This window comes from Prionailurus bengalensis, chromosome A3, assembly GCF_016509475.1.
Source record: "Prionailurus bengalensis isolate Pbe53 chromosome A3, Fcat_Pben_1.1_paternal_pri, whole genome shotgun sequence".
NCBI classification, from domain to species: Eukaryota; Metazoa; Chordata; class Mammalia; order Carnivora; family Felidae; genus Prionailurus; species Prionailurus bengalensis.
Window position 1 is genome coordinate 119194335 of NC_057354.1, and position 12964 is coordinate 119207298.

The following is a 12964-nucleotide window of genomic DNA, read 5'->3' on the forward strand; positions in this document are numbered from 1 at the left end:
TGAGATCCTCTCCCTCCCTCTCTCTCCGCCTCTCCTTAGCTCATGCTCTCTCTCTCTCTCAAAAAAAGAAAAAGGCAACAAAACAAAAGGAAACAGAAACCTAGAAACCCCTCCGTGTTTTCTGGGGTATTCTTTCCACAGCCACCTCAAGCGCAGTAGCAAGGAATGATACTCACTAATATCAAGCTGGAAATTAAGCTAGATCCAAGTTTCTGAACTTCGGCACCATGGATATTTTGAGTCGGGTCACTCCTTGTGGCGGGGGGCTATCTGGGCACTGTAGGATCGATCGTCGAGCAGCATCCCTAACCTCTCTCCACTGGATCCCAGCAGAACCACACCCTCCCCCTGCCCCCCCCCCCTCAGGTGGGACAACCAAAAATACCTCTGGACATTGTCAGATGTCTGCTGGAGGGCAAAATCTCTCCTGGCGTAGAGCCTTTAACCAGTAGATGATAACAGTGGTGACTCTCGCTATTAATACCCTACAGTCAGAGCTTGGCTTTTTCCCTCATACAACTGAACAAAGCCCAGTCCTGTGCCCACCCGCCCACTCCTGTCCTTACAGGTCCGCGCAGGGCCTTGCATGTCTGATGGCAGTGCCATGACATCTGGTCTCTGGCTCCTCGTCCCTCGGGGCCTCCCATCGATCCCTCATGGACATCCAGCCACCACTCTGCATTGAACGCTTTGAAGAAATGGGAAATAGCTTTCTCTTCACAAACGGCAGGTGTCGGAATGGGGTCGCAGGGCGAGAAGGCACGATTTGTCCAGTGAGGTCCCCTCCAGAACAGACATCTTTAGCGGGGGGACCGCTGGGGATTTGTGTGGGCACCTTGCCAAACTGTGCCAGGATTAAACCAGAGGGCAGAGGAGAGCAGGGCTTTTCATGATCACCGTGGTGGTTAATATGGTAACAAGGGGGCAAGAGTATAGACACGTATGTGCTTCTGGTTTCTGGTGGGAAGGGTCCAAAGTTTTCCTCGGATGCTCTCATTCCTACAACACTAAATCACTGGCTTATAATCTGGAATTTCTTCTTACACCCGAAAGCGCTTTCACTCTGTCTTTTCTTTCCCCATTCAATTTTTGGGGAACGCAGCCCCGATGTGCTCACATGGTCTCCCTCAGATCCCTGAAATCAGAATCAAATTAGATGGGTCTGGTTTCCTCCAAACAGTCTTTCCCAAGGAAGCTCAAGGCCAAGTCAGCCTCCGCAGGGCGATGGCTGTTCCCTGAAAAGCTTCCAGGTGCGAATTTCACCCATGGAGAAAGCGATAATATGCAACTTATATTTACGGATGCCTCTTCTATCCTAAAGGTTCTGTGAATCCACAGGAAAGAAGCTGAGAAGAGGCATAGTCAGTTTTCCTCACCTCCTCTGGGCGGCTGATCTCGATTCCTTCTGGGCCCGTGATTCCCAAATCTAGCGCCTCCTTAGCACCCTGAATGACAGCAAAAGAAAGAAAATTGAGAGAAGCATACAGATATGAGAAAATAACGAACCCCAGGGACACGAAACCATGCCGGACACCGTGCATTCCAATAGGTCTGCCGCTTTGCTCACTTCTGCAGTATCTGCCTTCCAAAGAGGGCAGAGTAAGTACGGGGTTCCCTGGCAGCCAGGCTCTCCTGCACCTCACTTCCTAGGGACTGAACGTATTTTTTTTCCTCTTAAAATTCCAGTTCTAGAACTACCCAATAGGCTTGGGACATCAAAGACCACCGGTCTGAAAAATCAGAATTTCCCCACCGGAAATCTAGTCAAATCTCTAGTTTCCAGCAACACCTAGAATACCCCTTACCAAGCATCCTAGTTAAGATCCAGGAGGTACAAAGGGATTCGTCTACCAGTGAGCAGATTGCTATAATAGCTCAGTTCCTCGGGGGTGGTGGGGGAGAGGTGATAGGAAAGCGGAGGAAAGAGGAGAGCTGACTGTCATTTATTCTGATGTCAAATCTCATTAAAAATATTTCTTAGAGGTGCCCCAAGTTCTTTTGCTATCATGGAATTTAAATACCATATCACCAGAACTAAGACATTATCATCTAAGACTTAGAAACCCTTTTGGACTATGAAGAGATTTTTTTTTTTTTTTTTTTTTTTTTTTTTTTAACAGACAGACAGTAGACAAGTGGATTTTCTGACAAAGATTTGTCATCTGGGGTGTTAACATCTCACACTGCCTTTTATAACTCATTTTGTCTGGACGAAATTGTGGGATGGGCGATGGGTGGTCAGGAATCCCCCTGAGAACTGTCTCTATCGGTGCCCCAGCCCCCCCTTCCCCAATATTCTCTACGGCCTTGCCTCAGCCACGAGCTCCCCATTCTCAGCATGGACTCGGGGGATCGCTCCAATGTCCTTGCAAGCGTGCAACACTTGATAGAGCTCACTGTCCCGAAGCATATACAAGTCTTTGTAGGTCATGAACATCTGGAAGGAGTTGACACCCTTCTCCCTTACCAGCGTCTCCATTTCTGCTTTCACCTGGAGAGCAAAATGCAAAGGCAATGCCACGTGAGTACAGATGTTCAAGAGGCTGACGGGCCCAGGATGGAGGAGATGGGGGCCAGTGGGAGGAATGACCATACGGCCACCTGCAACCTTGCAGTACCTCATTTTCTTCCCACCCCCCGGGCCTCTGTGAGGTCAGGTGAGCAAATGGATGCAGAAGGACTTTGAAAATTGCCAAGCATGGGGCTCCTGGGTGGCTCAGTCGGTTAAGAGTCCGACTTCGGCTCGGGGCATGATCTCGCGGTGTGTGAGTTCGGGCCCCGCGTCGGGCTCTGTGCTGACAGCTCGGAGCCTGGCGCCTGCTTCGGATTCTGTGTCTCCCTCTCTGCCCCTTCCCTGCTCGTTCTTTCTCTCTTTCTCTCTCTCAAAAATAAACAAACACTAAAACAATTTTTTTTAAATAAAAAAAAAGAAAATTTTCAAGCATGACACAAACGTAGGAACCGTATTGTGACCATCTAGGCATGTTTCTGCTGTCGTATAGGCTTGTCTTGTGTTTCTAACTCCAAGTCAGCCTTATTGGTGAATGCATTAACAGCGTTTACCCCCAAGGCCTGTGCTCCCCACTCCCATAATGGAAGTGGTGTTACAAAGAAGGCACAATAGCGGCGCCTGGGTGGCTCAGTCGGTTGAGCGTCCGACTTCGGCTCAGGTCATGATCTCACGGTCCGTGAGTTCAAGCCCCGCGTCGGGCTCTGTGCTGACAGCTCAGAGCCTGGAGCCTGTTTCGGATTCTGTGTCTCCCTCTCTCTCTGACCCTCCCCGTTCATGCTCTGTCTCTCCCTGTCTCAAAAATAAATAAACATTAAAAAAAAAATTTTTCAAAGAAGGCACAATAATGCCGAAACTCCTGAGACCCAGGGCGCCTGGCTGGCCCGCCTGGCTATATGAATATGGAGATTCATCCTAACGTTGTTTACATTGGGGAAAAATGGAAGCAACGTTGGTCTGACAGCAGGAAAACAAATTGAGGTTTATCTCCTTGATAGGACATGAAGCGGCCACCGCACCGATGGTCATGAAGACCATGCAGCCACACAGAAAATGCTCACACTTAAGTGAAGGAGTTACTATGTAAAAAGCACACATGGAAAAAAAAAAAAAAAAAGACTGGAGGGAAATAAGCCAAAGTAACAAGAGTGGTTGTGTTGGGATAACCAGAATGATGGGCTTCTTTTTCTCTTTTTAAAATCGATAGTTAGGAAAAGAATTATTTGATAATAACAAAAAAGAATATAAAATTCTAGAATGCATGGAAGTCTCCACAACCTCTGGGGACTTAGGGAGGGCTGGCCTGGCCTCAGTGTTGCTGAGAATCTGAATGGACGCCCTATTCCAGGCCAGCTCCGGGGGGAGGGAATACAGAGGCTCGGGGTAAGGTTGCCCCCCCAGGAGGGTGTCCAGAATAAACAAAACCCCCTCCTCCGATAAGGGCCGGCTGCCATTCAGGGTGGGTCTGCACTTTACCCAATGCCAGCAGGGAGGTCTTCATGGTGTGAAGGTTGGAGGGCTCCAAGGTCTTTCATAAGGACCATGTCTGACATAACGGAGGAGAGTGGGGGAGCCCCACGCTCAAAGCTAAAACCCAAGGGCAGAAGGACACAAGGCTTTTAATTACCATCTCAGAAGGGACACAGGCCCTTTAGACCAGGCTCCCTAGCTGAAGAACTTTGTAAAACGTCAATGCTTGTTTTGTTGTTGTTTGTTTGTTTGAAGTAAACTCCATGCCCAATGTGGGGCTAGAACTCACCACCCTGAGATTAAGAGCCGCATACTCTACTGACTGAGCCAGCCAGGCACCCCAGTGCTTGCTTAGGATGCCCATGCAGGTCCTGGCACCTGTACCAGTACAGAATTGGTGGCACCCAGGCTGCTTCTCTGGGGTCATAAGTGGTAAAACTCCAGAAATGAAGCAAACTCTAAATGTCTGTTTTTAGGAAGTGGGAACCTGGGTGGAGGGGACGAGACTCTGCCCCCGGGGCCTGGGGCAGCGGGGGGACGGGAAAGCCAGAAGCGAGGGGCACAGGGGCTGAAGTGAGAAAGGGCTCAGTGGGAGCCAGCCTCAGCCACAGGCCAGAAGCAGCCTCGGGGCTCTCAGAGCAGGAGCTGGGCCCCAGGAGGAAAAAAGTGGCCCAGTCCCATTTATCCAGGTGGCACTGAGCCAGGACAGGACTCTCTTGTTCTGTTCGGAGACCTCAGGTCCACGCCGTCACTTCCGGCATGAAAACAATACGTCCCCTGGAGCCTGACTCTTGCCAAGCCCGCTACTCAGCAGAAGTGGCACCCGATGAAGAGTATCAAGACACGTTGAGAGCTTTGTGGTCTGAGCAAGGAGTCAGCTGGCGTTCCCCAGGCCTCTGGTCTCAGGCCCTCTGGGTCTGCTGGGACACTGGCTCTTGAAATTAAGCAGAACAAGCCTTGTCACCCCCTTGTGGAATCATGTGTTCTTTTCTTTTGGCATCTGGGGGAGTTAGGATGGTGGGGGGCGTCCCCTACCTGTGGGAGGGCACCCCACCCCAGCTGACTCCACCCAAATGGCCCCTCTCCCTAAAAAAAGCACTTATTCTTTCGGGATTCTACCCAGCACTGTTACCTTGGGTGCCCACCAGGTGATCCCCACATGCAGGGCGTAGTCACAGCAGACCTTGGGGTCGGCCAGACCCCGACACTTCTCGTAGGCTTCCACGAGGGAGGTCTCCTTGTCAGGCAGGACGTGGCCGATGACCATGGTGGTGCCTCCGACTAGTGCCGCCTGTGGGGGACGGGAAAAGCAGTCTCGTCACATTCCCTTCCCACATCCGAGTCACTGACGCAGCGAGACACCTGAGGTCCTTGGGTGGACATTCAGGACAACCACAGACCCTATTAAGCGAGAGGCTGTGAGGCCCCAGTGCAGCCACGCTTGGGAAATTTTGAGGAGCTAGACGCACACTGGAGGCCGTGTGTCAACCTTCATCACCCCATTGGATCCAGTACACAAACCTGCCTCTTCCTCATCTTGGGTTGTGGCTCAGTGCTTTGGAAAAACCACTTAGTGTGTCACTGGAGCCTCAAAGCCAGCCTCTATTTCCCAAAAAGAAGAGTCCCTCCACTCCCAACAATTTTGACCAACTTGAATATATACATGACATAACCAAATGTTTAGTGCAATATAATACGTCTATTTATAATGTTTAGTGATACACACAGATTTTTTAAATTTCTAAATTTTTTTTGAGAGAGAGGGAGAGACAGCACGAGCAGGGGAGGGGCAGAGAGAGAGGGAGACACAGAATCCGAAGCGGGCTCCAGGCTCTGAGCTGTCAGCACAGAGCCCGACGCGGGGCTCGAACTCACGAGCTGTGAGATCATGACCTGAGCTGAAGTTGGATGCGTAACTGACTGAGCCACCCAGGCGCCCTATTACACGTACATATTTAAATCCTAATGAATAAAATGTTAGTTTGGATAGACTGTCTTGTCTTATTCTCTCATATTCCATGAAACAATTTTATTCAAAGTTTTCATATGCATTTTCAACATCGAGGCCTTTGTGTTCAGTTTCTCCAAGCACGTTAAGTTCATTTCCATTTATCTTGTTTGAGATGGAGCAGTTTTTAGGTCCCTGTATGATTTATCAATGAAAAATTATCCTATTCACAATCTCCACATGACATCACTTAACAAGAAATCTTTAAAAAGCCTCTCTTGTAATTCCAGGAATAATGGCTAAATCTGTATTAAAGCTCCACCTCCCCCGCGCACACATACACCTTTTTTTTTTAAGCCAATTTTGTCAGGTGACCTGCACAAGCCTCCAGAACTAGCATTGACCAAAGGTTGTTCCGTTAATGTGTTGTTCCCCAACAAAACTTCATCAAAATAGAATAATTAAGAGAGAGCTCCACTACTCGGAGTGCTCCGATAGAAGGTGGTTCTCTTTTTCCATGAGTAAGTCTGGACAAAACCTGTCTTTCTTTTTGGGTCCTTACAAGAACTTAGATGAACCCAAGCTTGAGTCCCCGCTCGCCACCTCCCAGCTGGATAACTTCAGCCACATTACTTAACCTCTCTGAGATGCTTTACCTATAATAGCTACTATAATAGCTACTTAACCTCTCTAAGATTTACCTAAATTAGCTTCCTTCCTGGATCGTTGGGAAAGTCAACTGAGCCGTTCTCTAATAAAATGGACTGAGTGAAGTCTGTCCTAATGTGTGTGTTTAATCATCCAGATTTGGACTGTTTATCTGTTTATCTCTGACAATGAAATTGTCTTAATGATTCCTGCTTCTCTAGTCAGTCAAATCCTTGATCACAAATCAGATCAGAAATATTGCTGGGGAATGGGGAACTGAAAAAAAAAAAAAAAAGTTCAGTGGCCAAACAATTAAAACTCTGGCAACACAGATTCTCCTTGCTGTCCCTGGCTGGGAGACCACTTCCCCTGTTGCCGTGAGTTCAGAGGTCCAACTTCTTGCATGGCTTAAAGCAACCAACAGAGGGCGGTAGTTCTGTGGCAGAGATGGGTAACCAGAATGGCGGGGGGCGGGGGTGGGGGGGGGGAATGAGAGAAGGGGAAGAGCCGCTGATTGTAGCTTTACTAGCTGGCTTCTATTTGTGATCCCGATCGTGTCAGGCTGATTCATCCTCATAGCAGGTGGTTGTACTCTATTCTGCCCCGAAATGCATTTTTTGCCTTTATATGCAGAGATGGGGGTGGGGTGGGGTTATCTATTGGGATTTTATACACTAAATTGTTTTATTTTTCTGTGGTTCTAGATTCTTTTTTTTTTTTTTTTAACGTTTATTCACTTTTTTTTTTTTTTTTTTTTTTGAGAGACAGAGCATGAGTGGGAGAGGGGCAGAGAGCGAGGGAGCCACAGAATCCGAAGCAGGCTCCGGGCTCTGAGCTGCCAGCACAGAGCCCAGCACAGAGCCCTACGCTGGGCTGGAACTCAGGAACCGTGAGATCATGATCTCAGCGGAAGTTGGATGCTTAACCGACTGAGCCACGCCGGTGCCCCTCGATGGCTTTCTTCTGCACTCCCCTCAGTATGTCTGTAGCCTTGGGTAGAAAAAAGGAGACCTGGAAACAGCACGGTATAGGATGATAAGAGAAGCAAGACTTCTTAAGATCTGTGGGTCCCAGAGCGAGAGTAGAAAAGGAGGTCCATGTGCTGAATCTCTAAATAGTTAAAAGTCACAGATCAAGCTAACTGTTACACAGAATACCTCCTAGCCTCCTACTCTGACAAATACGTGACCAAGAAGACCAGGCCTGAATTTGGAGTTCTTGGGGTCCTTGCAGCTCTGAGCTACACCGTAGGGGATATTGGCCTTCAGCCTTTGCACTGCCCCCAGCCCACACCCCTGCTTTGGGTTCATCCTGCAGCCTGCAGGCCTCTCATCTGCTCACTCCCTGCAAAATGCTGCCCGTCGACCTAGGCGAACAGGCACTGGTGGTCTGGCCCCCAAGGAGGGCAGATTCAAGCATACATAGGTCCTAGAAGTGCTCAGGGTCATCTGTTAGGGGATTCCAGGGACCCAGAGTGTGGTCTGGAAGAGGACAGGGGGTTCTGGGCAGACATGGCTCCTCTTGCCTGAGTCTAAGGGCAGTCACTGAAGAGTTCAGGTAGGTGTCACTGGGCAGTGGTCCTGACTTTCCCACTTTCTGGCTATAATCCAGCGCCAGCTGTATACCCACTCGGACCTCCCCTCCCAGAGGAGATCAGGTGGCCATGGATGTGAGAGCCTTTATAAGCTGGGAAGGAGCACATAAATATCTGCAATAATTATTTCTACTATTAACCTCAGGCCTCAAAACAAGAGTTTAACGGGATCAGCAAATACTCCCCCAGCTGCGGGTTCAGGAGCCCAGACCAGATGCTGGATGTACAAGGGTGTATGAGCACTGGTTTCCTCTCAGGCAAGAGACACACAGAGCTGGCTTTTAAAATATGTACAGTTCCAACCCACGGGACGAATGCCGACAAGCTCTGTCTTCCTGGGAATGTGATATCACAGATGTGACAGACCTTTTTACTGTCATCCCACATAAAACATCCTTGTAGAAATCAACAGAGAGCATGACCCAATCCTGTTCCTGAGGATATCAAAAGGATTATGTTTATGAATATGTGACCGTGTGACTACTGAATGTTCCTGTTTTTCTGCAAAAAATGGTGTGGGTTAAGCAAGCTGTGGACAATGTTTAATGGAAGTCAATAGAAATGATGTTCATGGAGGCTAAGTCATAACATGGAAAAAGGGTGATACTGTAATGAGCAAAAAAGACAGAATTCAATATGTGTACCCAAGATGCTTAGAAGGATGTTTAAACACACAGGCACCCACACAAGGAAAAACATGGAAGGAAATATACCAAAACATTAACAAGGACTGTTTTCAGTGATGAGAGTCTGAGTTATTTTTTTTCTAGTTTTCTGAAATTTACTTAATAGAATCAATTACTTTATTTATAATATCTATTTTAAACATAAATTTGGAAGAAGCTAAAAATTACTTAAAGTTTAGTTAACCATGCTTGTGTGTTTAAAATATTTTCTTTTAAAGTTATGTAACATTTCAACCATACGGTAAAAGTATAGAAAATAACACACAGGCATGAACCCACTAGTCAAACATAACAGATGTTAACATTTTGCTGTTGTTTAAAACACATTTAAAAGAAATGAAATACAGGGGCGCCTGGGTGGCTCAGTTGGTTAAGCAACCGGCTTCGGCTCAGGTCAGGATCTCGCGGTCCGTGAGTTCGAGCCCCGCGTCAGGCTCGGTGCTGACACCTCAGAGCCTGGAGCCTGCTTTGGATTCTGTGTCTCCCTCTCTCTCTGCTCCTCCCCTGTTCATGCTCTGTCTCTCTGTCTCTCAAAAATAAATAAATGTTAAAAAAATTTTTTTAATGAATAAATGTTAAAAAAAAAAAATGAAAAAAAAAATAAAACCAATACAACCAAAACCCTCCATCCTGTTCCCTCTCCCTCTCCCCTGAGGTTGATCATCCCATCTCTGTTTTCATGCTTTTACTACGTTTGTTTCGTGAATGTTAAAAATTTACACCAAGTACTATCCGTACCTTTTTGCAACATGCTTTTTAAAAATGCAACATCTTTAAGATTTGTTTCTTCCATTCTAATTAATTGTATGAATACTCCTCCATGTACATACTCAGTTCTAATTCATGGGCATTTACCATTACACATGGCGCTTGAGGATTCTTGCACACACATGAACGGTCCCCACTTTCAGGGTATACGTCGCCCGGAAGTGGAGTTGTAGCTTCGTGCACATGCGCACCCCCAATTATACCACGCCGGGCCACGGACGGGCTAACTCACCAGGGCCTCCTGGAGCCTGGTGGCTGACGAAGTCTGCCCGTTTACCAACGCAAGCCCTTAATTTTTTACATACACTGCTGCCCAGCCAAGCATCCCCATTGAGAATGTGGCATTTGTTTTAATCGTGAATGTGGGACTACACATCTCTCACTATTAAGTTAACACGGACACTGGGACTGTTTAACCACAGACACAGCATCATGATGCACATTTGGCAGAGATGAAACATAATTTTAGTGTTTCAAAGGGTTACCATGATTTGTCTCTGACATATTTGATATTCTGCTGGATAAGTCTGGATTTGTCTGATGCCCAGTAATGTCACCTCCATTTGTTTCCTAATAAAACCCAACATGCTTAATGGGGATCCATTTTCTGACCGACTTTCCAGGCATACACTTGGCAAGAACTTGTACTGAAACTAAACCTAAACCGGATATAAATGTCATCTTTATGCTTCGGAAGTCATCGGATGGACCCCTGTGGGGCACGCTGGGTCTCTGTATTGACCAGGGCCATGCTCAGCAAGTTGGAAAGAAACTTCAGAAAAATAGGACTTATTTGCTGCCGTCACAGTATTGGAGAGAAGAGTGTACTGGCCCTCCTTGCCTTTGTCAGGACAGAGCTCTCTGGAGAATCACTCACTTATCATCTTCTGCATTGCGGCAGCTCGAATCACGTTTTGCTGGCTTCCCAGTAGCAATGGTTTTTTTAATCTTCCAATTTCACCCTCCTGCCCCTGCCCTGCAACCCTTCTGTCAAAGCAGCAGCTTGTTCCAAGGCTGAACCAGTAAGTCAAGGCACAAACTTTGTGCTCCGCTGTTGAGAAGGCACTTGAGCCAGAGATAATTCGTGGGGTTTTTCACTGGGGAAGAGGGAGAGGGGCTTCCTGGAGTGTATTTTCATATAGCACATAGAAAAGGGGTGTGTTTGGGGGGGAGGTGATTGGAATCGGAAAAGCAGGATCTGCCGCTACCTAGACCTATCGATCAAGGGCAACTTAATCTTTAAAGGGGGGACACTACAGCACTGAGAACCAAATAACAAGTATTTGGATGTGTTTTGTAGGCTAATGAGCGTCAAGCAAACATTTCTACATTTCCTAATGCAGCTGGGAAAGCCATCGTCGGTTCAGCTAGATCTGCTTCTCTTGGAATCACCGAACCAGTTCTTTTTCTTTGCACATGAAAATTCTCTTCTTTTATTCACAATCTTCCAAAGTACAAGAGAAATACAATCACCAGCTCGGTGGTTTCTCTCTTGCTCGGAGTAACTTCCTGCACCATCAGGGATCTGTTGGTTGCTTACTGGCCCTTTGGAAAGCCTCCCCCCCACCAATATTTACCTCTGAGAGAGAGAGAGAGAGAGAGAGCACGAGCAGGGGAGGGGCAGAGAGAGAGGGAGACACAGAATCTGAAGCAGGCTCCAGGCTCTGAGCTGTCAGCACAAAGCCCAATGTGGGGCTCGAACTCACGAACTGTGAGATCATGACCTGAGCCGAAGTCAGACACCCAACCAACTGACTGAGCCACCCAGGCGCCCCTGGAAAGCCAGTTCTTAAATACCACTCAAGTCCTGGAACTTGAGAAGCTTTCCAAAAGGAGGACCTGAGCACTTCATCAAGTGAGATGATACATCTATGGTACTTAGAACCATGCCTGGCACTCAGTAAATATCTTTCTCATCCTGAAGCACAAGCCCACCAGCCAGGGCCAGCTTTGTGGGCTGTGCAGCCCACAGTGCCCTGCATTTAGAAGGGCTCTGTGCTTGGATTGTTGAATGTTTTGCTGTCGTCATCTTAAGTTTCTTAATGATCTTTTAAGAAGGAGTCCCACCTCTTTATTCATGACACTTGCCTGATGTAGGGTGATGAGACTCTTACCAGGCTTACACTTAGCTTTCCTGCCCACTCAAGCCAGCTCTCTGACAATTCCCTTCCAGGCCGCTTGAGTGCTGACCTCTGCTCTGACCACTGCCCCATCCATTCTCCTTCGGAGTCACCCCCACCTCTTTCTATCAAATGCCTCTTTTCTGTGCAAAAACAAAACAAAGCAAAACAGAAACAAAATCAACCCTAGCTTTTCTGCAGAGCATCCATTTGATGTGTGATCAGTTCCCTGGGGCTACCCTTTCTGTCCCTCCCGCTACGTACAGCTCTCAAGGTTTTTCTCCACTCATGATTTACAGCCTGTTGAGCAGCTTGCAGCTGACTGGTTTTCTCCAAACTGTGCGTTCGCAATTAATCGCGCTCCCAAACTTCCTTTTACTCTCCACGCCTACCTTCTGGGTCCACGGCCTCTCCCACACCATCTGGTCCCACCTCTGGTCCCACCTCTGATTTTGCAATGCTCTTACCCTAAACATTACCATATCTAAAACTCGCACTTCATGCTTTGATTGTTCTGCAGAGAAAACAGGCAACCTTCAGTTCACAACGCATTTCGAGAAAAGGACATTTTCCCACATTTAATCCGCCTGTCACGTAAAGGCATATTAATGTCATATTTAGAGGCAAAACCGTATAGTGACAAGAATCAGCCTTTAAGGCAGGCAGATCCAGGTTTAAATCCTAGTTGTAAGACACTTACACTTAGCTGTAAGACCTTGGACAAGCTGTTTCATCTCTGAGCTCCGTTTCCTCATTTTTTAAATGTTTATTTATATTTGAGAGAGAGAGAAGGAAAGAAAAAGACAAGAGCGTGAGTGGGGGAGGGGCAGAGAGAGAGAGAGAGAGAGAGAGACAGAGAATCAGAAGCAGGCTCCAGGCTCCAGGCTGTCAGCACACAGCCTGGTGCGGGGCTCAAACCCACCAACCATAAGATCATGACCGGAGCCGAAGTTGGATGCTTAACCGACTGAGCCACCCCGGTGCCCCGCCATTTCCTTATTTGTAAAATGAGGATAATAATATATACCCATGGGGTCACAGTAGTTAAATGAGATAATGCATGGAAAGTAGCTAGTGCAGTCCCTGCACATAGTCGGAGCCCAATAAATGGTAGCGATTATCACCAGTAAGCATAACTTGTAGGTAGCGCTAATGTGCACACCGTGTGCCCTCTATCACGTGTATCAGATGGTCCAGAAAGGCGAGAAATGCAAGCACCCG

At 47.5% G+C, this 12964-nt stretch overlaps 1 protein-coding gene across 3 annotated transcripts in view; it reads right to left on the reverse strand.

Annotated features, from left to right (window-relative positions):
- DPYSL5 (dihydropyrimidinase like 5) overlaps positions 1-12964 on the reverse strand; it is a 102137-nt gene that overhangs the window by 24089 nt on the left and 65084 nt on the right. For all 3 annotated transcript variants that reach the window (XM_043604341.1, XM_043604342.1, XM_043604343.1), the window contains 3 exons: positions 5112-5270; positions 2312-2491; positions 1377-1445 (listed from right to left, as the gene is read on the reverse strand). In XM_043604341.1, coding sequence (XP_043460276.1) covers positions 1377-1445; positions 2312-2491; positions 5112-5270 — 408 coding nt within the window. The remainder of the gene's footprint in view (positions 1-1376; positions 1446-2311; positions 2492-5111; positions 5271-12964) is intronic.